General features: G+C 38.7%; 4 protein-coding genes across 9 annotated transcripts in view; 1 reads left to right on the top strand and 3 right to left on the bottom strand.

The window, feature by feature from the left end:
• Positions 1-3: 3 nt before the first annotated feature.
• LOC306902660 (amine sulfotransferase-like) lies at positions 4-4,741 on the bottom strand. Of its 4 annotated transcripts, XM_079471417.1 has the most exons (8): positions 4,630-4,741; positions 2,182-2,356; positions 2,029-2,085; positions 1,746-1,948; positions 1,547-1,673; positions 1,370-1,464; positions 1,121-1,301; positions 7-1,029 (listed from the first exon to the last, which is right to left on the bottom strand). In XM_079471417.1, exons 2-8 carry the CDS (start codon positions 2,345-2,347, stop codon positions 914-916), a joined length of 945 nt encoding a protein of 314 aa, XP_079327543.1. In that variant the 5' UTR covers positions 2,348-2,356; positions 4,630-4,741; the 3' UTR covers positions 7-913. The 4 variants fall into 4 exon arrangements, with proteins under 4 accessions (XP_079327546.1, XP_079327543.1, XP_079327544.1 ...); XM_079471420.1 differs by lacking the exon at positions 2,029-2,085 and having other exon boundaries at positions 4-1,029; positions 4,630-4,729; XM_079471418.1 differs by lacking the exon at positions 4,630-4,741 and having other exon boundaries at positions 2,182-2,384.
• Positions 4,742-7,017: 2,276 nt separating this feature from the next.
• On the top strand, positions 7,018-10,236 carry LOC306902659 (amine sulfotransferase-like). The gene is made up of 6 exons (XM_079471416.1): positions 7,018-7,235; positions 7,625-7,827; positions 7,900-8,026; positions 8,178-8,272; positions 8,883-9,063; positions 9,691-10,236. Exons 1-6 carry the CDS (start codon positions 7,070-7,072, stop codon positions 9,795-9,797), a joined length of 879 nt encoding a protein of 292 aa, XP_079327542.1. The 5' UTR covers positions 7,018-7,069; the 3' UTR covers positions 9,798-10,236.
• A 1,709-nt stretch (positions 10,237-11,945) lies between these two features.
• LOC306902988 (unconventional myosin-Va) lies at positions 11,946-24,096 on the bottom strand (the record flags this gene model as incomplete). The annotated part of the gene is made up of 35 exons (XM_079471908.1): positions 11,946-12,107; positions 12,230-12,310; positions 12,391-12,565; positions 13,095-13,389; positions 13,465-13,600; positions 13,947-14,036; positions 14,209-14,360; positions 14,466-14,585; positions 14,736-14,844; positions 14,899-15,058; positions 15,148-15,248; positions 15,375-15,542; positions 15,962-16,116; positions 16,308-16,401; positions 16,488-16,697; positions 17,360-17,599; positions 17,683-17,839; positions 17,963-18,283; positions 18,391-18,477; positions 18,554-18,651; positions 19,111-19,245; positions 19,315-19,398; positions 19,484-19,609; positions 19,763-19,903; positions 20,152-20,233; positions 20,327-20,595; positions 21,282-21,394; positions 21,475-21,582; positions 21,676-21,757; positions 21,852-21,995; positions 22,081-22,237; positions 22,310-22,454; positions 22,710-22,878; positions 23,119-23,229; positions 24,070-24,096. The coding sequence occupies 35 exons, from the start codon at positions 24,094-24,096 to the stop codon at positions 11,946-11,948; spliced, it is 5,004 nt and encodes a 1,667-aa protein (XP_079328034.1).
• A 698-nt stretch (positions 24,097-24,794) lies between these two features.
• Positions 24,795-28,000, bottom strand: part of mbd3b (methyl-CpG binding domain protein 3b) — a 6,766-nt gene continuing 3,560 nt past the window's right edge. For all 3 annotated transcript variants that reach the window (XM_079470971.1, XM_079470970.1, XM_079470969.1), the window contains 6 exons: positions 27,609-27,768; positions 27,187-27,324; positions 27,010-27,100; positions 26,209-26,386; positions 25,929-26,081; positions 24,795-25,833 (listed from right to left, as the gene is read on the bottom strand). In XM_079470971.1, coding sequence (XP_079327097.1) covers positions 25,934-26,081; positions 26,209-26,386; positions 27,010-27,100; positions 27,187-27,324; positions 27,609-27,710 — 657 coding nt within the window. In that variant the 5' untranslated portion in view covers positions 27,711-27,768 and the 3' untranslated portion in view covers positions 24,795-25,833; positions 25,929-25,933. The remainder of the gene's footprint in view (positions 25,834-25,928; positions 26,082-26,208; positions 26,387-27,009; positions 27,101-27,186; positions 27,325-27,608; positions 27,769-28,000) is intronic.

Genomic DNA, 28,000 nt, shown 5'->3' with positions numbered 1-28,000 from the left:
TATGGTAATGTTAGACAGACCTTACGAAAGGCACTGTATGTTTTATTGTATGCAAGAACAGTTTTAAACAATCAAAAGCTTAAACATCACTAAAACACTATGAAGTAAACGAACACACAATGTACTCTGCAACTTTAACATCATGTACATTTTATTTTCATTAATCTCTGGCATTGATGGGAACCATAAAAAGGACATAAACAGCAGCACCTCGCCCAAAGGCATCTGATCTTTCACACGGGGTAATGGATGTGATGAAAGTGGGATCGGACACACAACTCACGAGATGTCTCTCTGATAATAGCAAGGAAAGGTATGTAAGCTATGTATTTCTATAATCGTTTATTCCCCAAACACAGATGATGCCTACCAGACGAACCCAGTGACACCTCTGAGTAGCAACAGTATCTAAGTATCTTATCCAAAGGGTCAATTCACAACCTTACCACTAGATGCCGTGAATATCATACACTGGACCTATAAAAGAGATATTTATGTTACAATTTTGGCTAATATTAAAGCGGTTGTTATCTGGGAACAGAAATATTCATGTTAAAACAACACATTAGGCCTACTGATGTTTTTACATGTATGTTGGGATTCAAATGGAATATTTTATTAAATAAACCAGATTTTTTTCACAACTCTCATCCATCTTTGCATTCTCTCAGTCTTTAACATTGCTATTGGGGGACTTTATGTCATTCTCGAGGTTTGTTTCTGATAAAATTCAACAGCCGCTGTAATTGCCACAATACACACAGAAATGCCGAGTAAAGGTTGGCGTGGTCTCTTATTTTTTCTGCGGCTGCACATTATATTAGACATTTATTAAAACTGTATAGTGAGAAAGTCCCTCTGGTGGTCGAAAACAGGCTACATATTAGACTCAACATTTCATCACATTATTTCTTCAATGTAAGTCCCAGTTAAATTCCAGATGAAGATCTTTCATTCTATCGTAGTAAGCCTGGTCAAAGCGTTCACTTTGTGCTACGGTCAGTGAGTTCTTCCAGTCTCCAACTGTTCCTGTAACACCGTTAAAAAGTGATCAAATAAAACATAAAAATAACTTCATTATTATGACACCCTAACTTTTGGTTATTCTATTTTCTCTGACCTTTTCGAACAAAAAGTCCTTTTGGCTGGTCAGTGACGTTCTCAGGGAGGAATTCGTAGTTGGCTTTGGGGTCTGTCTTCATGTTGCTGAAAGTGGCTTTTCCCACCACTTTATCAATCGCTTCATCTGACAGATTCTTGCCCACAAACTCACAGATTTTCACAACGACGGATCTCAGGTCCTGAGAAAAGATGAAGGCATTAAAGTATTTGTAATACTTGAATGAGTAACCAGCCAAACAGTTCTCACCTTGATCATCTCTTCATAAGTCAGGATCAAGATGTTGTATTTGTCTTTGTTTGAGATCCATCCTCTGATGTGATCGAACCAACATCCACCGACCACTAAACCAAAAACATAACCTTAAACAATAATACATTTCTCAATGATGCACATATTTCAAGTAAAGTCCTGCAAGGATCTTACTCCATCCTTTGAAGAACTTATCCAGCAACTCGTCATAGCTTTCTACAGATTCCAAGCTCTTAATTTTTTTGGCAAAATGGAAATAAGACACCAAGACATCTTTAGGGTTTCTCATCACATAGATAATCTAGGAAGAAAAAAGTGATGCAGTAGAAAGCAATGGCAAGTCACTGTAATGTATAGATTATTACATGCGTACTTTTCCTTTTGCTTCCAATCCTTTTGGCACCATGTGCTCGTGTAAATGAGACGCGAACAGTCTTGGAGATGGACGGGACTCATAATCCACGTCCTTTTCCCGAAACTCCAGCCAAGGCATCTGATGGTACGTGGTTTCATTTGCTTTGTCAGGGAAATCTTCCTCATAGAGTAAAGTAATTATACGTTGGGTCCATACCGTACCTAAGAAAGAGGACATGAGAACATAAAGAAACATTATTATAGCCATCACTTTATTCTAAACTTTGTTACAAAATCCTTACAAATATACGTCGACAGCGTTGAACAGTTGTGGGAATTTTCTTCAAAGTCATCTGTAGCTTTAGCACCAAACACAAACATGATCAGGCTAAAGTCGACTTTCTTGAAAATGAATAAACTTTGTTAACTTCACCTTAGCATTTACAGTCACTTACCAGATTTTGGGAAGGTAACAGCAAAGACATCATCATCTCTTATGTCAAAATCCTTTAAACTGTCAATAATATCTGTGGTAAGATCATTCGTCCCATCTATAGGAAACACCATTCCTTTGTATGTGAAGAATTTGTCACTAAGTTTCTTGTATTCCTGCTGAGCCATTGCCAAGATCTAAATGAGCCAAATAAGATATATCATGGGGTTGAAAAACCAGGGTTTAATATTGTCTGTTTGTTTATGGCCAAACTTTGGACTTAATATATCAAATCGATTCTTTGTCTTTATTTGTACACTTCAAATGTCGTAGTAAAGTTCACTTTAGTCCAGAACGGTTGCGTTGCAAATTAGTAAAAGGTATATAAAATTATGAAGAATGCAGTTTTATTTCCAATAATATGACAACTGAAGGTAATTTTATTTACGTACAGTAAAATTGTGTTGTCTTATGATACAACACTTAATATTTACTATGCAAATAAGAAACCAGAATAACAGCTTGTGCAAAATATACTTATTTTCTCCAGCAAAAAAACACCATCACAGCTATAAAGACTGATTATAACTTGAATTTGATATATAAGGACACAATGTTGTTGTTACGTAATGGATAAACTCAAATAATAATGTTATTCTTATTACTACATAGACTATTCGGAAACCTTTACTTTATTTGCATATATGAAACATATTTGCATGGAAACACGTTACTTTTTCATGTAATTCCAACAAATACCAAACTTATTTCATTTCTGGATGTAGCAAACACAGTGAAGGGGCTTAAAACCCGGACCAGGCTTGAGAAACAGGCTCCACCTCCCACCGATTCACAGTTTTTGTCTTAAGGATCCTAAATCCTAAAAGATTCATCTGCCCAAAGTTTAACCATGCAGAGATTATATGGTTTTCTGTGCAGCATGTTCGCATATTTTATTTAACATAGTATTCCATTTACATATGAAATCATTAGTCTGTGAACAATTGATCAAATATAAATTTTATTAAAACACTTTCTTTCAAAATTCACACCCCACACATAAAGGCCATAATTGTGCCGTCGCAGAATATTACATTTCCATTACATTTGTGTCAGATTGTAGAATCCGAATAGAAAGAATATATTAATATAATTTCCTGACAGCAAATTTGTATTGTGCACAATTGTTATCACATATTTATTTCATTGTCATTTCAAAGTAATGCCATTACATTACAAAGGAGCACCCTCGAAAAAGGTAAGCAAGTAACATTTATTTATATAGCACTTTTCACAGATAAAAATCACAAAGTGCTTCACAGTAAAATAAAATACAATAACAATTTAAAATAAAGTGAACCCTGCCCTTTTCAGTTTTGTCCTGTTTTTGATCACAAGGCATTTTTTGATTTTGTAACTCTGTGGATTTACCTCTCCACCTTTTGGATTACTTACTTGGGTGAAAATACTACTTTTGCCTTTGGCCCTATCCCTTACACCAGAGACCGGAGTTTGAGCCCAGGTCCTGACAATTAACAAACTGACTGTTAATGTAGACACATTTTAAGAGCTCCCGTGCAATGCCACTGGAAGATGTGACACAACGCTATGACAGTTTCTTGAACGTTAAACTACAAATCAACCTTTCTTGGCTTAGTGTTTGTGGGAAGTGACTTTATATAAAACGGCTTTATATGCAAACAAAAGCTAAGAGAGGGTGTTACAGATATTATCAGGTCACATCTATGAGCCACAAATGGTTTTGTTTCAACTGTCCCTCTACAGAGCAGTACGAATGAGTGAGTATGCTCTACTGCATGCCTGGTATCTGTCAGGGGTGGACATGGACACCCGTGACTATAATGATGACAGCCATGGATGAGGCTGTTCGGGTGGGCGAAAAGACCATCACCGCCAAGCTTCAGGAATACAGAACCACGCCACTGGTTTTTCATATGTGATTATTAATGCTATGTATGCAGTAAGTAGCTGTGAGCAATAATATACATATATATATATATATATATATATAATTACAGTTGTATTTTTTTCGTATGTGATTATTAATGCTATGTATACAGTAAGTAGCTGTGAGCCACAATATATATATATATAATTACAGTTGTATTTTTTTATCATGTGATTATTAATGCCACCGAGTAAATTTGCTTGCCGATCACATCAACTAAACTAACGCTAAGTAGTGTGGAGGCTTTAAAATCTAATGTTTGGTTGCCATTTTTGTAAAAATGACACAATAAAACAAACTCAAAACACGTCGTGCCTTTAGGCCTAACTTGAAATGAAAAAGCCGTTGGAAATCTTCCCTCAGAAAACTTTCGTCGCTAACAACTTATTTCTGATTCAATTTAACGTTAGGTTCCAAACCAAGACACAACTTTCTATCTAAACCTTTTATAATACTAAGACAAAACCTCAATTTACGATATTCAATTTAAGTTTTACTTACCAAAAACTATGTTTTAATGAATCGGCTTCTGGTGACAAAATGGCGACTTCTCTTCTCTCCTCACTCACAGTGGTAGTGATGTCGAGTCCGATTCATTTCCGCGAATCGGCTCATTCGATTCATTTTGTGTCGGACGTGTATACTTCGGCTTTACGTCAGAACTGGTCAGGACCGGCTCTTAAGAACGATTCGTTCAAGAGTCGAACATCACTTCACAGCGGTACCGTTCGTAATGGATGCAAACTTTATTTTCACTATTAAATCATATATCCCATTTTTCGTAGTTTTCATTCGTTTTACAAACAATATGAACAAATATTTAGTTACCACATTTGAGAAGAGTAAAGTTTAAACATGATATTGACATGGTAGACTACTGCTGTGCTCTGCACAAAATCTCGCGATAAATTATGCGAATACGTGATTTGGATACTACGTTGATTTAACTAATATTTTTTTAATTGAGACAAGGAACACTTTATTGGGTGAACTTTTAAACTCTTTGAGACAATCAAAACTTAATTTTAAGTTGAGTGAACAAACTTAGATTAGCAAGTTGTGTTAACTTACAAAAATATGTTGAAACAACTGACGGACAAGCGTCAGGAGGGTACGACGAGAGAGGACCAGGCCCGGACTTTCTGTTGCGTGTTATTGTGTTTTACTTAAGTTTTATTGTTTGTTCATATGATTAAAATGTATGTTCACCAGTTCATTGAAGACCACACTTACCTAGGGACTAGGGTGGCCATACGTCCGGCTTTTGGCTGGACAGTCCGGATTTTAAGCCCCCTGTCCGGCGTCCGGCGCAGCCTCAAGCCGGACACTCATTTGTCCTCCTTTTCGGAGTTGCGCTGAATCGGCCTTTAAAAAACGCGCTTTAAAACCTTTATTGGGATGCAGCATCATAGCGTCTGACGCCGTAAGATCTCCGGTCAAACAAATGATTGGCTGAAAGAGGTGTCAAATAAATATCTGATAGATCATTGGTTAAAAACGTAAATAGTAGAGATGCTTTCCATGGATTTTGCACACTATGTCGCTGTGAAGTGGACGTTAGTAGTAAAGGGAAAGCTGACATGCCAGCACTGAAAAACATAAAGGTAACCGATGAGCTGCTGGTACGTCTTCCCTTAGGTCTTATTTTCGAGAGGTAACCTCAGGATGACCAAATCTCCGCTGCAGAGCTTTGTAAAGTCTACAGTCAAGCATCACCAGTCATACAGGAGTGTCTTGAATAAATACTGTGAACAAACACTTTTTTGCTTCTGTTACACAAAGGTCTACATCAAGATATGTCGTAGATCAAATTGTCTGGTAATGAATAGAGTAGGCTATTTCGGAATCACTGTATCACAATATTGTGATACAGTATATTGGAGTACACCAGATGCAGTTATTCTGTCCTCACTAAATGCGGCAAAGTGTCCTCCTTTTTGGTGTTATGGAAATGGCCACCCTACTAGGGACAATAGATAACTACAACATGAGTTTTTAAAGGGTGGATGAAAGTAACAGCATGTGACTCGAAGCATGTGACTCGACACGAGAGTGCCAGCTGTTTGAATTTCCAGTTATTAGGGAGATATGTCAAATATGTCATACAAGAGCTAGATAATAGATAATACAAGAGGTGCTGATACAAAGTTACTAGTTTCAACAAAAGCCATACAAATACCTGTTTATAGAAAGAGAGAGGGTTATTTATTGATTGATTTAATTTCTTCATTTGTCTGTCATGTATTCACAGAAGACATGTGTTTTAAGTAGTTTTTTGAGAGATGTGGTTGACCGGACTGAGTAAGGAAGAATGTTCCACCAGGAAGGAGCTGTGAAGGAGAATGAGTGTAATGCCCTTTCGAGAAGGCAATACAAGACGGAGCTGGTTTGCTGAACACAGGGTTCTTGATGGGGTGTAGGAGTGTGTGAAAGTATGCGCGGATCCAGTGATAGTCCTGTAGGCAAGCATTGGTGACTAGTATCTGATTCAGGCTTCAACCGGTAACCAGTGGAGAGAGAAGAAAATGGGTGTCATATGAGCCCTTTTGGGCTGTTGAAAAACTGTGAATCCATGCAATGTTGCACACCCAGCACAAATTATACAAAATGTCAATGTCTTTTTTGACAATCTTCATTTGTTTTATTGAATAGGCACATAGTTTATTTTTATTCTTTATATTTTTACATTTATGCATTTAGCAGATATTTTTATCCAAAGGCCAATCAAGTTGTAGCCTATTTAACCCACATTACTAGCAGGCTAGTACAGGACATACATTTAAGCCCATAGGTTTTTATTACTCCCTATGGGCTTAGGAAATCTCAAATGTATTCATGTTAATTTTTAACTCTACAAAGTCTAAAGTTTAGACATTGCTTAATAGACAATGGTAGCCCAATTCTCGTCCATGACGAGATCTGGTTTAGTCAGAACACAGAAATGGCTCAAGAAGAATACAAGGTGCTCAGTGATAAACTCTTCACATACAAACGAATGGTGTTACCTTTGAAAGGCATTCATCTAAATTCTGTCGTCTATATTGACAGTTTGAGGGATTTTGAAATAAGGGATGATGACGTCTTTCTCATTGCCTTCCCGAAATCTGGTAAGTCTGTCAATTAGTTGTTTCACAAGTCACGACTCTTGCTGTAGTTGACCTAAAAAATTAAAAAGAATGTAAGACAAAACAGGAAAAAGAAAAATGGCATCAAAATGTTGTTTGATTAAGCCAAATGTTCTGTTACTTCTTACTAAAAGCTAAAATCTTATTTCTATGAATTAATACAATTTTATACAATTAGTGTTTTTAAAAGGATCAGTGCATCCAAACATGAAGTCGGTCACTATAATCACTCTTTCCATTTTCCACAAAAACATGCCAGTCTTTTTAAATCTTGCTTTAGTCCCACTCACAAATCTCTCTTTTGTATACTATGAACTTTAGTCCTATAAAACCTAATGTATGTTATGTTTGCCACAATGATGCTCTTTCAGGAACGGTATGGACCCAGAGAATCATGACTTTATTGTATGAGAATGATCTTTTGGGAAAAGAAGGCGAAACCACGTACGAGCAGATGCCCTGGCTGGAGCTCCTGCAGAAGGGGAAAGATTACAACGCACGTCCCTCCCCGAGACTCTTCAGCTCCCATTTACATGAGCACTTGGTGCCTAAAGGACTGCAACAGAAAGGAAAAGTGAATATGCGTTACAGATATAATTCACCCATGAAAACCCTGTCATAATTTACTTCCTTTTCTTTATTTAAGATCATCTACGTTATGAGAAACCCCAAGGATGTCATGGTGTCCTATTTTCATTTTTCCAAAAACATGAAGAGCCTGGAATCTTCCGAGAACTTGGACGAGATGCTGGAAAAGTTTTTCACAGGATGGAGTGAGAGAACTCAACTAAACCATTCACCTCTAATTTCATATGTTAAATGTCATTACAACACAAATCTGCTGAAATAAATGTATATTATGGGGTGAAAGCATAAGCATGTACAAAAACACATGTTTATGTAATAGTTATGTTTGGTTTGCAGTGGTCGGTGGTTGTTGGTTTGATCACATCAAAGGATGGATCTCAAATAAAGGCAAATACAACATCTTGTTCCTGACTTACGAAGAGATGATCAAGGTGAAAAGTTTTGCTATATTACACTTTGGCTATATAGTATATACATAAAACCAATAGCTTTAATGGAACAGTTCACCCAAAAGTAAAAATTCTGTCATGAACTGTTGTGTACAGTCTGTTTACATTTGTTAGTTGTGATAAACACAGAGAAATTTATTTGGAAGAATACTTGTTATAAACAAACAGTTGTTCTGTCAGGACCACTGTCATCAAATATTTAACAATAGCATATATTTAAGGTTGGCAGAATGAAACTGTTCTGGGCAACTCTCCACCCATCAATTCAGCCTTGCATGGACATAGCGGGAGCGCAGCAATACACGACCCCCCCCCCCCCCAGACACACGTGACTTGCCAGAACTAAAGCTACGCTTGATTTGGCCACCATTGACAACCATACTAGAAAAAATTACAACGGTAGTCAAAAGTGCCCCAGATCTATTTTCTTTCCTACATTACTCAAAATATCTTCTTTCGTGTTCGATAGAACAAAGAAATGTATACAGATTTGAAACAATTCAAGGGTGAGTAAATTTCATTTTTGGTTGAACTTTCCCTTTAAGACAACAAATTTACATCTAAAGTTTTCAGCTAACGATTATTTTATCAGGACCTGAGATCCGTTGTTGTGAAAATCTGTGAGTTTGTGGGGAAGAATCTGTCAGATGCAGCGATTGATAAAGTGGTGGAAAAAGCCACTTTCAGCAACATGAAGACAGACCCCAAAGCCAACTACGAATTCCTTCCTGATGAGGTCACAGACCATCCAAAAGGACTATTTTTGCGCAAAGGTCAGACAAAAGCGTATAATCTTTCTCATCCATTGCAAGTAAAAACATTTAAAGGTCCTACACACAGTAAAAACACATAAAGAAATGTAGCGGCATCTAGTGGTGAGGTGGTTGCGAATTGCAACACACAGCTCACTTCACCCTTCCCGCCTCCCTTTCGAAGGACTACGGTGGCTCACACAGGAGGAAGATGTCCTCATGTTTTTGCTTCTTTGCTGAGTGAGATGATGCATTTATGGAGAGCTCCGTTGTAGTTTGTCCGTTTAGGGCTACTGTAGAAACAACACAACGAATTCCAAGTAAGGGGACCTACGGTGTAAGTAGATGGAAATAGCTCATTTTAATATAACAAATAAATTCTGTTAGGTTTTTACCTCTGAAGACATAGTTATGTATATTATTTAGCATTTCAGTCAATAGATCCTCAACAAAACTACACACTGCACCTTTAAATGACATCGTTAATCCTTTTAAATGCACAAGAGATGCAGGTGTTTTTCAGTTAATGGAATAAATGAAGAAATAACAATGGTAGTTTCTATGTTAACAAGTTCGTCTTTACACATTTACACTTATAGAACATTTAATGTTGCGTTAACGTAACACTCTTAACATACTGTGTTACAGGAACGGTTGGAGATTGGAAGAACTCATTGACTGTTGCTCAGAATGAAGGATTTGACCACATCTACCAGGAGAAATTGAAGGGCCTTCCGCTTAACTTCATCTGGTAGATGTGGTCAAATCCTTCATTCTGAGCAACAGTCATGAAAAAGATTCCTGTTGATCTATTAACTCCCAACTTAAGACTTTGAAGGGCTGTATCATCTGCTTGTTAATCTAGTTTAGTCAGAACTCAGAAATAGCTCGACAAGAATACAAGGTGCTCTGTGAAAAACCCTTCACACACAAAGTAATGGTGTTACCTGTGAAAGACATTCACATCATTTCCAAAGAATCCGAAGAACAGTTTGAGGGAATCGAGATAATGGATGAGATGGCATGTCTTTGATTTGTCATTACCTATCTGATAAGTTTATTACTTACAACATATTTTTTTACGTGCATAATGACTCCTGTAGTTGACAGTAAGCAATAAAACTGAGAATGTAAGACAAAATGATATTGCATGTTAATTTATAAAGTTTATTCAAACACATTAATAAAGCTGATAAAACACAAATCTTATTTAGTAAATGACAAAAGAACACAAAAAGAGAACAGAACTATTCATGTTCATAAAAAGTAATGGGTCTTCTGCAGAAGGGGAACGATTTCAGCGAGACTCTTCTCCTCATATTTACCCTTCTTTCATACCTGCATCCTTTAAAGGATGCTTTATTGTCATACCCCATACATAACGTAACTTTCAAGAAACGCTCTTTAATAGGGACCAACCCCCTAAGGGTCAGATCTTTGAACATTATGCAAACTTTTAGAAGCACCAGCCGATTATAAAAAAGAGGCTTGCGGTAGCTCTTTCTTCACAAGTCTTTGTGTATCTAATATGGTTTTGGGGTCTGTTCATTTATCCATAAGCGTGAGTGGCCTGTCTATGCCGTTTAGCAATGTGCTTTGGCACGATGGTGTAAACCGTGCGTATGTGCTGGATTGACACGGCTTGTATTAGACACCAAAGTTGCCTGTTTTAGTAAAATCGAATTATATGTTTATCTAAAAATAGGGATTGAAATTTAACTGTATTAAGTGTGATGAATAACCGCAAAATTTTGATTCATTTACATCAAATTCTGCTGTCTGACCCATGCGGTCACAGGTCTCAAAACGTTTAAAGATTACTTAAACGTTCATTTTTCTACACCCTTGATATGTCACTCTACCCTATACCGACCGGATTATTTCCTAAGTGACGTTTTAAGTAGAATCATGGGAAATATAGTCTCTTTGTGTTTCTCAATCTCTGCATTCACACCTCTGAGAATGACTCCTATAGAGTTGCCATAGTAACCGCTGATGAGCCCTGCCATTTCACTGCCAAACAATCCGCCATATTAGAAAAGCACAAGATGTCCATTCCTTCCTGTGGTTGGATTTACTCTAAATGACAAACCTGCCACGCATTGTGAAAATCTTAGAGCGAAATGATCTTGATTGCATTACTTATCAAACTGAAATATTAAGCACCTTGAGCTATGTCTATTCCACCATCTTATGTTTGTGCACGCTCAGTCAGTGACTTGCCTGTATATAAGAAGCAGTGCATGTTGGGAAAGATTTTCTCTTGTGCCAGCATGTATCTTTATTGTGATATTGAAATGGTTTTCTTTGTCATTTATTTTGATATTGGGGTATTATTTTCTATTTTTGAAAGGCTTGTGAATATATACATATGTAATACTGATGTGTAGTGATACAGAGTACTAGCATGAGAGTTTTTTTATACAAAGATGTTTCTAATTTTCGTTTTTTCTAAATATGATCGTTCTTATCGGGGATGGAGGTAAAACGTGTGCCAGGCCTTGGTTCGTTTCTAATTCCAATAAATGGATGATAAAATACATATTTTGTTGAGTTCTTCTTTTATCACTGTGTGATCGGTTGAGGCATGTTTAGTCAACCACTGGTGACATAACCTGAAAAATATTATGTTTTTAAACTTTAAAAACACAACTTTTCTGTTTTTAGAAGAATGTGCATTCGCTTTAAGACTAGAAGTTTAGAAATCAAGATTACTTCAAACTTACTATTTTAACTATTACTACTAAAAAACAATCTTTGTAATATTAGTAGAAAGCATTTAGCATTCCTTAATAAAAAAAGCCTAACCTAACATCTCATTTTATATTCCTATTTGAGTATTTTAAGTAAAGTTATTAGTAAGACTAAATAAAAAATTGAAGTTCTACAGCAGACGAACGACCTCAGATTCTGCGAAGGAATGAGATCTTTAGGGATTCTGGGATTTTGAACTGTGCGTCGCTGGCTGGTGCTGGCGGCTGATAAGGGAAGGTGACGGGGAAAACCCGCCTGACATCCAGCAGAAGCTGTGGTGGTTGCCCTTCAGACCGCCCCTTCAGCAACCCCTGGGAAACCCCACATAGAAAACGACATTATCACCCTCAGCAAAACTACATAAAATCCCTTGCTATGATTCTTATACTTTAAACAGATCACATTTGATTGGCATAAGGTCTTTTCAACTTACCTGTACTATACGAATGAAATTAAGTGTCACCCTTTCTTCAGTATCACTCTGAGGAGTATACAGGCTCAAAATCTTCACGATCTAAAGTAAATGGCACATGTTAAGAATATTCAAAAAACCTAAATATTTTAATTGAATATGTTGTATAGTATCAACCCCACCTGCTGGTTGGTCAGTGCGTTGCAGGTTTTGACCATGGCTTGTCCATCAGCTTCAGTCCTTTTGCCCATTTGAAGAAGCTGAGCCACTTGTATCAAGGGTTCAAGAGAAGTCACAGCACCCCCTGTCTGTAGTGAACGACTCCGCAGCCACTCCTCCAGCAAACTCACATTATACCTGAGAGAAATAGAAAAGTATTTATAGTTTATAGTATATAAATACTACTGTTAACTCCCTTTCCAATGTATATAAATCAACAAAAATACATACAAAATATGTTGCCTTATTGTATAGAATATTTTTCTTAAAATGCGTATATTGCATTGTGTATATTGCAAATTTGGATTGTTGCGAAGCAGCTTTAAAGTAAAAATTTTAGAACAATGACATACAGAAAGACAGGACAATTACACATACGTAAATAAACATACAAGAATTTAAATAAATAAAAACAAACATGAATGTTAATAAAACAAAGTTTAAAAGGATTATAACTCCAACCATAAATTAAAGGCCGCTTTGCAAAATGTAAACATAAATCGTACATAAATAAATCTTAAAGCTACTTGTTTAACATTTCGATTCAGTTATAAATGTTCTGTTGGTTGTATTTTCAGTAAAAAACTGAAAGAGAAAGTTCTTCTGGACCAGAGTGGTACTAAAAATGAATTTCAAGATCTATAATGATGAACAGAGCAGCTCGGACCTGATCTGAAGACCACGGTTCCAGCAGCACATGTCCTTGCGCAGCAGCAGGCTGTTGAGGGTGGTGGTGGCCAACAAGTGGATGAGCTGATGGAAGGCTTGTTCTAGCAGGGCCGAGGCCAGATCTTGACGGGACAGCGCGGTGTGTAACGCTCCCAGTTCCCTCAGAACCGCCGACATACTAGCCCCCTCTGCAGGAGCGCGGGGATCTGACGCTGCACGCTTGCGACCGCTGCTCAGCTTTACTGATGATCCAGACAGACCAGGGATAGTCTCACTTTCAAGCATGGCTGGTACTGAGTAGCACAGATGTATGTTATATACTGGCAACATGCGAGATAGACAACGTTTAGGTGTTTGTGTGAAAATACCAATGATGGGTTGCAGGCGACTCTCCGAGATGGACAACAGTTGCTGATATGCCTGAATACAGAGATCACTGAGCGCTCGGACAGACTCCTGTATATCTGTCACGAGAGGCACCAGCTCCTCTGAGCCCTTCATATCCTACAGGAGAACATATAAATCCTACATAAATGGTGTAAAGCTCTGTATATTAACAGGTTTTCTGCCTACCAAGCTTAATGTAAACAAGCACGAATACAAAATGTGAAATATGTGAAACATATTGGCCATTAGTCAGAAGATGACATAATCCCGCTCCGTTCATACGCCATCGGTTGGTGTGGCTGTGTCAATCTGTGTCCGGATACTCGGAAAAGTATTTTTAACCGAAGGAATTGCACACTGGACCCATTAACAAATGTGCAAAAGCATGTATTTTAAGTTAAATCATTACAGAAAATAAAGCAAACGTCAGAATTTGATGTACAGATGATTGTAGATGAGTCACCTGTCGAGGAGAGTGCTGCTGGAGCAGATCTTTGAGCAGGTAAGCGTTCTTCAGCCACATAGCAGTCATGTCCAAATCATGGCCATATTTCTACAAGAATCACAAGTATAGTGACAGTTAAAGTATTTTAAACATAATTCAAAAATACATGTAAAGTGATTATATAGTTGGTGAACTATGTACAGTATGTATAATATATCAATGTATAAGTAAAACACAATATGGACACACGTTTTATACCGTACACAAGTCTGTTGCTCACCTTCAAGGTGTTTTTTATGCCGCCCACAGCTGCACCACAAAGCCCCTTGACTCGCGTCTGATCCCCACTACAGTCCGCCTGTCGTATGCACAGGAACAGAACCCTCGCCGCCAGGCCAGACGGCAAAGAAAGGCCGACCTCCACCCGCATATCTGTCACACACATATCATCACCACCCTGTCCCTCACAATGAACGGTCATGAATAAAATTGGCGATCTTGCTTGCTGACTGTTCGTTGTTTGCGCGTGTGGTTCACCTGTTATCAGGTGTTTGATGAGTTTGTTTTCATCTTTTTTCCTGCACTCCAGCAGTCCGGTGAGCATCTGGTTCTTCTGAAGGGCTGGAGATGGATCCTGAGATTCTGCCACGGCAGGACCTGAACAAAACAGACATTAAACACACATTCGATGTACTTATAAGCTATCTACAGTGTGCCGTAAATGTGATCGTACCATGTTTGTGACTGAGGAGGATACATAACGCTTTTGTGTCTACTGTATGTTTTTAAAGTATGACCTACACAGACCTGCGTATGATAAAATTCTCCTGAGCGTCACAGTGTGTTTGAGTTCCTTAAGTTCACGTCGTAGTCGGGAACATTCCTGATCTCTCACCGCTACCTGCTCTGCCAGATCCTTCAAAAACACACGGCACAAAAATGAACGTTCAACAAAGCATGCAGTGCTGACCGAATGACATGATAAAGTGAGAATTTGGGTGCAGGTGGAATTGAGCACCTTTAAATCTGCATCTACAGCTGTATCTTGAGCCTCCTGAGGTTTTATTCTGAGAGCAGATATCTCTTCCTCCCATTGTGCTCTCTGAGATAAGAGCTGTGTCTCTAAAAACCTGAAACCGTCAAACCAGTGATCACATGACACAATTGGCACAATTCATAAGACCTCAAATGCTTTGGTCTTAGAGTGGAGGAAACTGACTTGTTGGCCACTCGAACAGCGTCATAGGCGTGTCTTAGATCTTCTCCCTTCATCTTCTCTGCCGTGTCCTTGGCCACGCCCACATTCTCCATTAGGACATCCTACAGGTATTTCCATTTGGTTAGAAATGATGCTTCATTCGATTTTAATGTTTAGTATACCTGCCTATCAGATAGACTGCAATATATTTGTATGCCAATTCGATACATTGTGATTCTAAATCGTACCATGGGTTGTTCGGTGCTCCATAGTCTCCTGTCAGTAGGTGATGTCACGCTGACTCTCCTGACCTCCTCAGGCGATGGGAAGACGGGCGAGCTCGAGAAGGGCGTGGAGACAGGTGAAAGGGCCTCCAAAGACACAGTGGAATCTGTTCGCCTGTGTCCACGGGAACGCTGCAGGGTAAGACACACGCGTTATTCCATTAAAGGCCCAGGGTATGAAATTTAGTGGCATCTAGTGGTGAGGTTGCAAGCTGAAACCAACAGCTCAAGCCACCCGTCACCTCTCCCTTTCAAAGCACTACGCTGGCTCTTACAGGACGTCACGGTTTCTCTTCTTTCCCAAATAAGATAACGTATTTATGAAACGCGCACTTTAGGGAGGTTGGTCCATTTAGGGCTGCTGTAGAAAAAACTTGGGGGACCCGCGGTGTATTTAGATAGAAAAAGCTCATTCTAAGGTATTAATAACATCACGCTTCATTATGTAAGGTCTTTATACACCTATTGCATTTCTGTCAATAGATCCTTACTTGAAGTAAGGACTAGATAATATATTATAATACATATCTACCCATCTATCTATGATGTACCTCATTGTTGCTAAACATGCTCATGTCTCTCAAGTTGTCATATCTTTGCTCCAGTCTTGTAAACTCTCTGAGTAAACTCTGATATCTTCTCCTCTCCTCCTCCAGCTCTGACCGCAACGATGCATCTGCTTGATCCACAGTCTGCCGACGGCTCTCTGAAACACATTTATATACATTGGTGCAAAAATTGTGAGGATGCAGCCCATAGTTGACCAAACATCCACAATGACACAAACAACAAAAATGATGCAAATGTAATTTAATTTAATCATATTTTTTATATTATACTATATTATATTATAATAAGGCAGTGCTGTTCCTTTATATGTTGTACAAATGAAATTACCCTGCTGAGATTTCTCATGTTCCTGTAAAAGAATGGCAAGATCATCCCTCTCTTTCTCCAAGGCCTTTCCCTCAGCTCGAATGGCCTCGATTTCCTAAAATAAACAGGAAGTAAATGAAACAAAGGTGGTGGATATCAAGGAAAGAAAAGTTCTAGGCACGCTCGCATCCGAATGTTCACCTGTTTAAGGTGGAGGATCTCTTGAGCATGTCTTTCCTCTGCTCTCCTCCTCTCTTCCTTCTGCTTCTCTGTGATCAAGGGAGCTGCGATGATGTTCTCCTGCAGTTGGGTCTGGAGTTTCAGAAGGCTGGAGCGCAGCTGTTCCAGTTCAGAGCTGTGAGCTTCTCGCTCGGCCTGTAGGGTCTCCCTCAGAGACGCACTCTTTCTCGCCTGATAGATGACACGCGTGTTCCAGTTTACATAACATTATTTAAAGGGTAAGTGTGCACTTTTTGCAATGTTAAAATAGCTTCTCGAACCCCAGCTGAATATGGCTTATATATTCCATATTATTTATATATTTCAGAAATAATTGTATTTATTAAATCAATTTTTTATACTGTATTAAACGTAAATATTAGCATTTTAGGTCTGTTTAATAATTAATTGTGATTAATCGCATTCCAGAATAAAAGTTTGTGTTTACATAATATATGTCTGTGTACTTTGCATATTAATTTTATTTTTATAAACATATCAATTTAAATATAAGGACATATTTAGATGTGTTTATTTATATTTACATTTCATTTAAAAAATGTAATAAATGCATGCATGTTTATAAATACAAAATTAATATGCACAGACACTTTTATTCCAAACGCCATTAATCGTGATGAATTGTATAACAGCCCTAATAATTGAGATAACGTTTTATTATTTTTCAATTTGTTTCACAATAAAATCAATGCATAATAAAAAACATGATTTATGTTGATTTATTATTCATGATCTACTCATTTAAACACAAACCGCTCAACTCATACAGTATATGGTAGCGAAAACAAATCATACAAATTCACAATCTCAAATACATCATTCTGTTTTCCCACCTGTTGATCGGCTCTGAGCTGTAGCTGCATGAGTTTGACCTCCATGCCTTTGTTCAGTTCTCTGAATCTCTCCACCGATCGTGCCTCAGCACGTAAGCGTCGCAGCACTTTACGTGCTGCGCACCTGCGCACGCAGCACTGCAGGAACACTACCGCACCTCTGATAAGCCTGAACCTGCACCGGGCCAGCCATCCTCGCACCCGTGCCTGTAAAAAAACTACTGCCCGCTCTACCAGCAACTGGGAAAAGATCAATTAGTTCATCAATCAGTTATTTGGTTTCATTGCATATAAAAACAAATTTCATCTTTAAATAATTTCACCTGTCTGTAAATACGTCGAGCCTGGGCGCCTCTGATAAAGGACTGGATTTTGATGGCGGCCTCTCTGATGGTCAGATAAAGCTGTCGAACAGCAAGCATGCGGTACGTCTTCTGGAGGATTAAAGCAGCCCTGGTGTAACGGAAACTCCACACCGACCTAATGGTTGTGTAACATTAAGTAGGCACTTCAAAGTGAGTTCATGAGTGTCTGCTTAACACAACAAACTACACAATTGACGAACAATGAAAAACATAAAATGCAAGTCGGTTTTTAACTCACCTGCGGGCCAGGGTTCCTCTAATATAACGCTGCAGAATAAGGGCGGCCCATCGGAGCTTCTGATACTGCTTACGCTGAAGCCAGCCTCTCACCAAGCTCTGGATCAAAACCCCCGCTGCATGCAGTTTATCCCCTCTCAGCTTCTCCAGCACCGCAACCTGCCCGGCACGGAAGAAGACCTTGGTCTTGCCGAAGTAGTACTGCTCTGGGTCAGGGATAAGGTCAGGAAGGGTTCTCTGGCAAGAGCGCCGCACGTCATCCGTGGAAATCGACCCACGCAGCAGAACACGGTACCGGGTGAAAAACTCCTCATACGTCCATCTGGAGGAGGAAAAGTCAGAGATGAAGGAACAACGGCATGTGTGAGCTATGATAGGGAAGCTTGAGAGGATTATCTCAGGGGTAGAACAGACTGATCGGTGACATGCCTGGAGGGGTATCCCGCAGCGCTAATGCGGATGGTCTCCAAGACTCCACATGCTCGCAACTGCTGCACCGCTCGCTTGGGATCGAATCTGAGATGAAAAGGGATGAGATTACACACACACAGATAGAACCGAACACAATGAATAGTTACGATTTCTTCCTTACAGAAAGGGCTGTTTGAGGTCGTTGGGTTTTATGCAGCGGACGTAATGTGGGGTTGTGCTGTTCAGGGTTTCCATTAAGACCTGCAGAGACTGCCGAAACTGGACACAAAGACATAATACGACGTAAAAACTGAGACCTAAGAGGGGACTCATGTATAAAACTCGCCGTAGATTTCATCCTAAAAGGGTAGCTAGGTTTAGTACACCAGAACCTGCGCAAAAATCCCTTTGTAAATCCCAGTCAGAGAAAGATTGTGCGCACATGAATCTCCACCCCGAACGTACACTATATGGCGTTGTCAAAAAATGGTAGTTATAGCTGCCCCAGAACTGTGTATTTTCCTAAATCTTTTGTGAACATAAAATACACAATATTTTTTCCAACTAGGGTAGTCAATGGTGACAAAAATCTCAGTTGCTACCACTTTTCCAAATATCATTCTTTGTGTACAAACAAACAAAGAAATGCATTCAGGTTTTGAATAACTTGAGGATGAGTCATTTTTGGGTGAACTGTCCAATTTTGTTTTCAAACAGGTATCAAGAGAGCTTGTTCACCTGAAAGCCAACAGTAAGTTTGTGCTCACGGTGCGCTCTCTTCCCCGAGTGCCGCAGGCTTCCGTTCGGTAGAGAAGAGTTGGGCAGGACCTCCCCTGCCGGCTCTTTCTGGAACAGTTCAGCGACCAGCTCTGACTGAAAAAGATATGATTAAGTAAAACAGCAATTACAAGCACTACAACTCAGAAATTATCCAAACAATACCTGACTGGCTCTTAGAATGTTAATGGGCTCTTCAAATACTGTGTCTCGGTTCTTGTCTAAAAAGCCGTCACACTCATACTGCACCTAAAGAAGAAACAGTATCATAATTAATATTATAAATAAATAGTATAAGTTTCAGGTTACAACATGCCGTGTAAATATGTCTGACCGTATCGGCAAAGTGCAGAACGATGAAGGCAGAGTTAGACATGCGCGGTTTCCGAAAATGAGCGCTATGGTCCAGGTGCTGATCGTAAAGCTTCTGAGCCCAGTTCTCATCTGAGCCTTTTGGCATCTAGAACAGATTTAAATCACAATTCAAATCTACAACACACAAGAAGGCCTTAAGTAAGACAGAGTTTGGCTGGTTAAGTCACCTCCCATGTGGTGCATTATGGGATATTATGACATTTAATGGAGTTTCTGAATCAGTGTAAAGTTTTCTCACCCTGCACTCTTCATCCAGAAGATCAAGAAGACCCAGCTGACCTTCGATGAGAGCAATACACGGCTGGTTATCACTAAACTCGATGCGGTTCCAGGGAAGCTCCTCACGTAGATATTCTTCCTGCTCCAACTGAAAGACATGCTGAGGAAAAACAGATTTAAAGGGATAGTCCAGCCAAATATAAAAATTCAGTCAATATTTATTCACCCTCGCATGCTTCAAAACCTGCATATGACTCTTTATTCTGTGTAGCACAAAAGAAGATTGACTTGAACGCAAAACCACGGAGACATCTCTCAAAATCCAATGTCGTTTGGTTACGAACGTTCTTCAAAATATCTTCTTTTGTGTTCTGCAGAAGAAAGTCATACAGGTTTGGAATGACATACCCTGTTGAACTGCTGCTGTAGCTTCTCATTGGCATAGTTTATACAGAATTGTTCAAAACTGTTCCTGTCAAACGTTTCAAACCTATAAACACAGAGAAAGGATCAATTAACAGAAAGGATGTAATCAATACAGTTCATTTTCTTTTCTTTTGTAGATGTAGTATTCGTCTCTCACCCGTATATATCAAGAACACCTATAAAGGACTTGGGCTGTTGCCTGTGTGCTCTTAAAGATGAGTTGAGCCTCAGTACGGTCCATGTGAACAGTTGCTCATACATATGTTTAGCCAAAGCGTCTCGAGCCTCAGTGGCCTGTTGTCCTGTCATTGGCTTCACCAGCATCTCCCCACCCACCGCCAATCGCCTGTGGCACAGCCATTGTGCCATCTGAGCACCTTCCACTCCCAAAAGCTTGGCAAAGATGGCCAGAGAACGGTCATGGGCCTGCCAGTACGATCGATGAGAACGTTTTCCATATTAGCATATCGCTGCTGCCATAAATCATTATTAGTCCCCCTTTATGTGTCACTGTGTTTTGGCAAATATAGCCTAACAAATAAAAAGTATTACAAATTGTTTGTCAACTTTGACAACACCATATTCAATCGTTTTCCATCTCCTGAAAAACAATGAATTTGGACATCCGAGATCTCGGAGGTTGAAGATGATTGTAGAATGACATCATCCACTACTATAGTAGGACCAACATTTTATTTTTTTGTTCTTTTGAACACAAAGTGACATATTTTGGAGAATTTAGGAACACCAAGAGTTCTGGGACACCTTTGACTATGGCAGTCAATGATGTCACAGAATTGAAAATCGCCATAATTCTTACAAATATCTTTCTCCGTGTTCATCAGAACAAAGTAATTTATACAGGTATGTAATGAAATGGGGGTGAGCAAATGTTGACAGAAACTTCAATTTTGTGTGAACTATCCCTTTAACAAACTAACAAGTAGCCCCTTGATGTTGCTCTTTAATTTGTAAGAAAATGAAATATACATATTTCTGAATGTATTGACATCACCAAGAGCTCCACAGTTGTACTTCACCGTAAAAAAAGTAGTCATGGTTAGCAAATACTCATTCAGGATATTTCATAATTTGAGAAAAAACGCTCGTACGTCAATGTAGCTACGTTCTCCGCCACGACCACTGGCTTGTATGGTGACGTTCCCGAGATGAAGAATCGCCGCCATTATTTGAAATATCTCCATCTGCTGGTCAGGCTGCACTCCTGCAAGAATAAACCATTTAATTGACAAAAAAACGTTCTGGTTTGTAGGCCTATTGATGTCGTGGTTTCCATTAACATACCCAGTACAGTAAAAGCATTTCTTGTGCGCTCTAGTTCAACAGCATCATCGGTGTCTGGAATGTGTACATTTCGTCCTTGGTTGGTGTAATGAAAGTTCTCCGCAGAATCTAACCAAAGCGTTCAATAAATGTTCAACGGAATAAACACAATTATCGATATATATACTGTAAGTGTTGGTTAGACTTAAATGTAGGCTTTACCAAGCTTAAGTGACCTAAACTCTGGCAAATCCTCGGAGGCACAAAGCTGATAGAAAATGTGGTAGTTTCTCTCTTCAGCTGCCTGTGTTTAAAACATTGGAAATGTATATAAACACTTGAATAAGACAGATGGACGTGACATTTTTACTGTAAGCATCGTCCTACTAAGCACTTACCTGAAAAACAACTCTTGATTTTTCCAACAAATACGTTCTCATATTCGCTCCAATGATATCCCCTTTGTGCCCAAATCCTATCTCAATATACTTTCCAAAACGGCTGCTGTTGTCGTTTCGGGTTGTTTTTGCATTACCAATGGCCTGCAGAGGTTAAAATGACCATATATATTTTTAAACACCTTCATTTAAACATCAAAGGTAAGAGGTCGGATAAGAGGTCCAGTACCTCCATGATGGGATTAGATGCCAGAACTTTCTCCTCCACGCTAGTCTGCTGGGCCGCACCACCCACAACAGCAAAGTAGCGCATTGTAAACTTGGCAGATACTGTTTTTCCTGAACCCGACTCTCCGCTGATTATGATGGACTGATTTTTTTCCTCCCTGCATACAGTATAAAACCATGAAACCATCACATAACTTGGTTGTAAATGAACTATGTTTCTTGATCCTGACCTGATCATAGTACGGTACGCATCCTCGGCCACCGAAAAGATATGAGGCTCCATATCAGCCATGTCCTGCCCGCTGTATGCATCAATAACCTCCTCTCCATAGATGGGCAGCTGTTCATAAGGATTTAGGGCCACCAACACAATTCCTGTTTCATAATGAAAGCGAGTGGATCTCAAAATGTGTCATTTGAATATGGCGTTATATTAAATGAATACAAAATCATTTTGCTGCGTATATTCCACAAAGTCAGCACTTTGTCCGTGCATGTTTTTTACAGTAGCCAATATAACGGCGAGTAATGGTCATTGAATTTCAGTGATGTGAACTTTAAACCCTGTAAAATGGAGGTTATGGGGCTGTAGATGTAAACACGTGCGCCACTGTTTGCACTGTTACTCACCACAGTAGGTGTAAATGCTACTGTAGTCAAGAAAGCGCACTCTCAAGTTGTGAAGTACAGCCGGCTCGTGGAGAAAAGTCAGAGCCGTGAGGTCATTCTCTCCCTCTAAAATATCAGGGTTTCCCAGAGGAGGAAGGCTTGCGGGAGGCATCACTGGATACTCCGTCTCCTTATTGAAGAATAGAGATACGAATTACTAAAAAAGGTTAAATGGATGATTCACCCAAAATGAGAATTCTGTCATGTCATTTAAAACCTTAATGTGACTCATTCTTCCGCGCAACACAAAAGAGGATATTTTGAGAAATGGTTTTGTGTCCATAAACCGGAAGTCAATGGGGCCAATGTTGTACTAACAATAATAGAAGGTTGTGTAGGTCTAAGTAAACAGGTGCGTGTAGCATCTTACTGTGCCATCAGTGAGTTGGATCAGGATCTGCTGGTCTCCAGGACGATAGTCTCGAAGTAGCTGAGCAGACACCCACACCGCTTCTGGATCCGACACCCACACACATGCCCCCTGAGAAACAACCACATTTTCTGATGCATAACGTTTTTAACCCAAAATGTACATGGCCAATTCGTGTTTTGTAAGAATTCACAATGACGACGTGATTACCATTGTAATATAGACAAAAATAAAGGGTAACACATTACAATAGGATTGTATTTTTGTTAACATAAGTAAATGCATGAACTTAGACGAACTAAGCATGTATTCACCTTTGTTAATGTTAATACGGTTATTCATAATAGTTCATTATGCATTTACTAATGTTAACAGATTCAACTTTTGATTTTAAAAAGTGTATTAGTAAATGTTCAAATGAACTCGAACTAACAAGACTTTAACAGCATTCTTAGTCAATACAACCTTATTGTAAAGTGTAATGCAGCCAAAGTCATGTTTATTTTGTTTCGTCTTTAGTCAATGAATCACGCTTAAAATTCAAGTATATGTTTTGTATGTTTAGTATTGATAACAGTTAATATAATATAATTATATAAATATAACAGTTATTGTCAGTACAGATGTTGTGCGACACCCCGTCTGTATGTTTGGTTTTGTCACAGGTATCAGAACCAGCTCATGTGCCAGTGATACTTTATGTTCTTCATCAGCATAAACACACTCACTACGTCATTAAACATTAACACCAGCTTACCTCTCTCAATGTTAGTGACTGGTAGCCATACAAACAATATACTAAATATGGAGTCATTTAAGGAATATTTTTGTTTGTCTGATCAGTTCACGCTTTATTGAAATAATGACAAAACTATCTGATCTTTCTCTAGTTGAACAATGCTCAACACGTCATGCGATACAACGGATACAAATATCTTGTAATACACCTACCTTCGTGTAGAGCTCTGTGGTTGCCATCGGGCCAATTTGGCGAGTATATTAGTGTATTGGCAGACTAAAGAAAACAAACTACAGCTCTGTTCTCTTACTTTTTCTGTGTGTGATAGAGTCACGGGCCCTCTGCCCTTTGTTCTGTTAAGGATGCAGGCATTTTAACTGTATGGTAAGTTAACGGTTAATCTTTGTGGAGGCTGCGTAAAAGGAGTTAAAGCGATAGTTCACCCAACAATAAATATTCTATCATAATTAACTCGATTCTTGTTGTATACATTTCTTTGTTTTGATGAACACAGACAACGCTATTTGTTAGAATGCTTGTAACCGAACATTTCCAGCACCCCATTGACTATCATAGTAGGAAAAATGGCCGCTGTACATTGAACACAAAATAAGATATTTTAAAGAATGTAAGCAAAACAATTTTTTCTACTATTGTAGTCAATGGGGTCCAAGAACTGTTTGGTTAAAAGCATTTTAACCAAACAGTTTTTTTAGGGGTGAACTCTACCTTTAAAATCATACAAAACTTAAACAGAATAAAATTGTAAATACAAAATGTACATGTTTGTCTACAATGAACCATGGAAGTGCTTTATATTTTATAGAAAGGATCATTTTATATACATTTTGATCAAGGAAGTGGATCAGGAATGGCAAGACACTGGTGACTAAACATTTCTGATGCTAATCTAAAGAAAAAACTCAATCGAGATGTTCAACAGACAGGAACACTTTATTTTGAGAAATACAGAAGTAAACTTGGCAGTTGGCATGCTGACGTGGGCTATGAACAAAAGTGTGGAATAGATCTTTTTAAAAGTCATACTTTCCACCCGGCGATGTGTCTTTTAGTTGCTGAACCATAGGATGGTGCTTACACATCACTTCGTACGAATCAGGCATCACTTATATAATTCACAATTCATATTTCAATATCAAATTGGATTTTTTTCACATGGAAATGTGATTCAGTGTCAAGTATGAATAGCTTATAATGAAAGGCAGGCAGTTTCACAAGCACCATATGAATTCAAAATGTCAAATAAAAAGAGTAGATTTTGACTAGATCTGCACCATTTCTAAACCACAACTGGTAATATCTTATTTCACCTAAAACAAGATCATAAAACACCTGAAACTGTGGATAACAAGGAACCAAATCTGTACGAACTGAATCTGAATCAGTATTAAACTGCACAATACTGATTCTACACCTTTACACTGTTATTTAGAAAATATTGCGAAATTAATACTAATGAATAGAATTAATACATATACCAAAACATCTCTTTGGAGAACCTTGAAACACTTCAACTAAACTGAATTAATTCTCTCATGTTTACTTACAAATCTATTTTAATCGCAGGGACGGCTGTGCATAAACAGAACCGTTTATGTCAGCTGTGATATTTTTTAGCACCCACTGGAGGATTGTAGTTTTGACTTGACTGTCATATCTCCGTATGATATCTAAATACCCCCTCCAGAAAAAATAAACGTGGGAAACACTTAATGCAGCTCATCCTACTACGTCTTTTTCAAGCCTTCTCTTTTATAAAATATTCAAAATACAAATTAAAACTTGAGCCGACAGTCTCTGTGAGATCCCAACTGGTGGGCGCAAATTCATATTCAGCAAAGTATGGAGATGGGTGCCATGTTAACGTGGAGTGCTGTTCAACAGACCGTCTTGCTGTAGTTTAAGGACTGTGTTGGGAAACTCATGTTCAGGTAATTGAGACAAATCCTGATGTCCTGTGAAGAAACACATGACAACAATACCCGTTTAAAGAGAGAGATGTCAAGTTGACCCAAATGCACAATGTTCTTTAAGATTTCTTTGCTCGCACCTTTGCTATACGTCCTGTTTGTCGTCATTGCAATTTCCCTCCTCCTTAAGCGTGTCCCCATCGCTGGACGTTTCTTCCACGTGAGCCAACATGTCGGCCATTAAAGCCTCTTCCAGTCGTTTCCGAACACTGTACACCAGCTCTTCTTGCTTCCTGAGATACCAGAGATATGTCAGAAATACCAAATCAGTTATATATATATATATATATTTGACCTCTTATGACATTGGAAATAACATATCAATATTATGAATTCCTCTTTGGATTATATCTAAAATACCTGATGTCCTCATCTGTGACTATAAAGGCCTTACAGAGAGGCTGAGCTGTGTTAAGCCAAACTCCCGGGTTCTTCTCTACAGCAGCAGACAGCTGGCCCGTGATGGGAGCCGCACTGGTGTGCAGGGCACTGGCAATAGCCGACAACAGAGTCTTATCTGTGCACCCAGGTCCCACTCCTTTAATGTGAAGAATTTTCAAATTAATTCATGAAATGTATTAGATGTACTCATGCAATTATAAAGCTAATATTTTTTACATTTCACTGTGAATATGTAACGAACACAAATATAAAAAAAATGCTCATTCAATATTTTTCAAGTAAATGGCGGATTCTTTTCACTTTAACATTTTTAAATGATTAATTATATTTAATTATAGACGGTTCATCAGAGGTCAACCGGAAGTTCAGTTCGAGCCACATAGTTTGTTGCCGCCTATAATTATACATCAAATAATAAACCAAACAAACAAGGACAAACACAATATCGTGGTTTAACTTATTTATATGTGTTATTCTGGGCTTTATCGTCTTATCTCATGCTTTTAATTTGATATTCTGTCTTGTATTTTGAAGGTCTCTTTTTCAACCTTGCCTGAATTATGCACATCTGTTTTAAGTTTCGGTCTTTGTGTTTAGCATTGTTTGTGTATACCATGGCATACTTTGTTGATGCTTTTGTTTCTTTATCTTGCATTCTTCGGATGAAACGTTTGTAGTAGATTAAATTTTTTCATTTTCTGTATTTATCTTATAACATAGACCACATTTACCACTTGATCCAGTCATATATTACAGTACCTTGTAAGCCTTTAGGGAGGTCCATTGTTTTCACCAGCTCTTCTGCTATGTCAAAGGCATTGAGACCACCCAGTTTCTTCTCCCAAAAAAGCTGTCGATAAACATATTTTAGCTTTGTCACTATACAAACATCTCATTTCCTCTGACAATATGAATACAGCTACAGAACAGAAATACCTGTCTGGGTTGGTCGATGGCCTTCTGTGGGTCGGTCTTGACTTTATTACTAGGGTGATTGGTAACTTTTGTGACGGGCTGTTTGAAGATAGAGGCAGTCTGTCGTACTGGGAGAGATGTGTTCAGGTCAGGTTTTCCCTAAAAAGATGTGCAAAAAGAGAAATGATCATTTTGTAAAAACAGCTTAGAGCTATTTTAACTGCTTTTAGATGGGCAATTCTGATCTGTTACTTAACAAACTAGTTAAGCTGGTTATTGATGCAGGTAGACCCGCTTGACCAGTGTAGCCGTGCTAAAATCAGCAAGAAAAAACCCAAAATATGCTTAAGGCCTCCTGGATGGAAAACCCATGCAGAAACTATCATTCCAATAGACGTAAACAAGGAATAATAAATGATAGAAGCCTGTTGTTGTCCTCTCACCTTAGTCTGGCTATTGTTGTCATATCGGGGTCTCTGTCTGTTCTTGTTCAGCTTGCTCATGAGCACCTTGCCCGTGCGGAAATCAATGGAGCTGAGATCCATGGAGTTGCCAAGGTAACGGGCCAATTGAGGCTTGCTCCGGAACTTCTTCCCAGTTGGGCTGTGTGTGTGTGCAAAATAGGACACTTTTTAGAGATCTGACATACCCATTTTGATCCATTTTTGCATACAGATACACACACACACACACAATGCCATGCAATGACAATTTGTTACTGTAGCCGAACTCCGATAGGCTGAGATGATTAAATGACAATGTATTTACAACATGAACACCGTTGTTACAAAAAATCTTGCTTTTCTATATTTTCACAAACAGTTATGATTGCATT

Source organism: Barbatula barbatula (genome assembly GCF_947034865.1).
Source record: "Barbatula barbatula genome assembly, chromosome: 13".
Lineage (NCBI taxonomy): Eukaryota > Metazoa > Chordata > Actinopteri > Cypriniformes > Nemacheilidae > Barbatula > Barbatula barbatula.
The sequence above is the reverse complement of the archived record's forward strand: the minus strand, read 5'-3'. Positions and strand labels throughout refer to the sequence as shown.

Bases quoted from the DNA above. Each gene is read 5' to 3' on its own strand.
- LOC306902660 (XM_079471417.1), bottom strand. From the start codon at position 2,347: ATGGCTCAGCAGGAATACAAGAAACTTAGTGACAAATTCTTCACATAC. The intron at 2,086-2,181 runs GTAAGTGACTGT...TTGGTGCTAAAG, and splicing joins TGTTACCTTCCCAAAATCTG to CTACAGATGACTTTGAAGAA. The intron at 1,030-1,120 runs GTCAGAGAAAAT...ACGGTGTTACAG, and splicing joins AGGACTTTTTGTTCGAAAAG to GAACAGTTGGAGACTGGAAG.
- LOC306902659 (XM_079471416.1), top strand. From the start codon at position 7,070: ATGGCTCAAGAAGAATACAAGGTGCTCAGTGATAAACTCTTCACATAC. The intron at 7,236-7,624 runs GTAAGTCTGTCA...ATGCTCTTTCAG, and splicing joins CATTGCCTTCCCGAAATCTG to GAACGGTATGGACCCAGAGA. The intron at 9,064-9,690 runs GTCAGACAAAAG...ACTGTGTTACAG, and splicing joins AGGACTATTTTTGCGCAAAG to GAACGGTTGGAGATTGGAAG.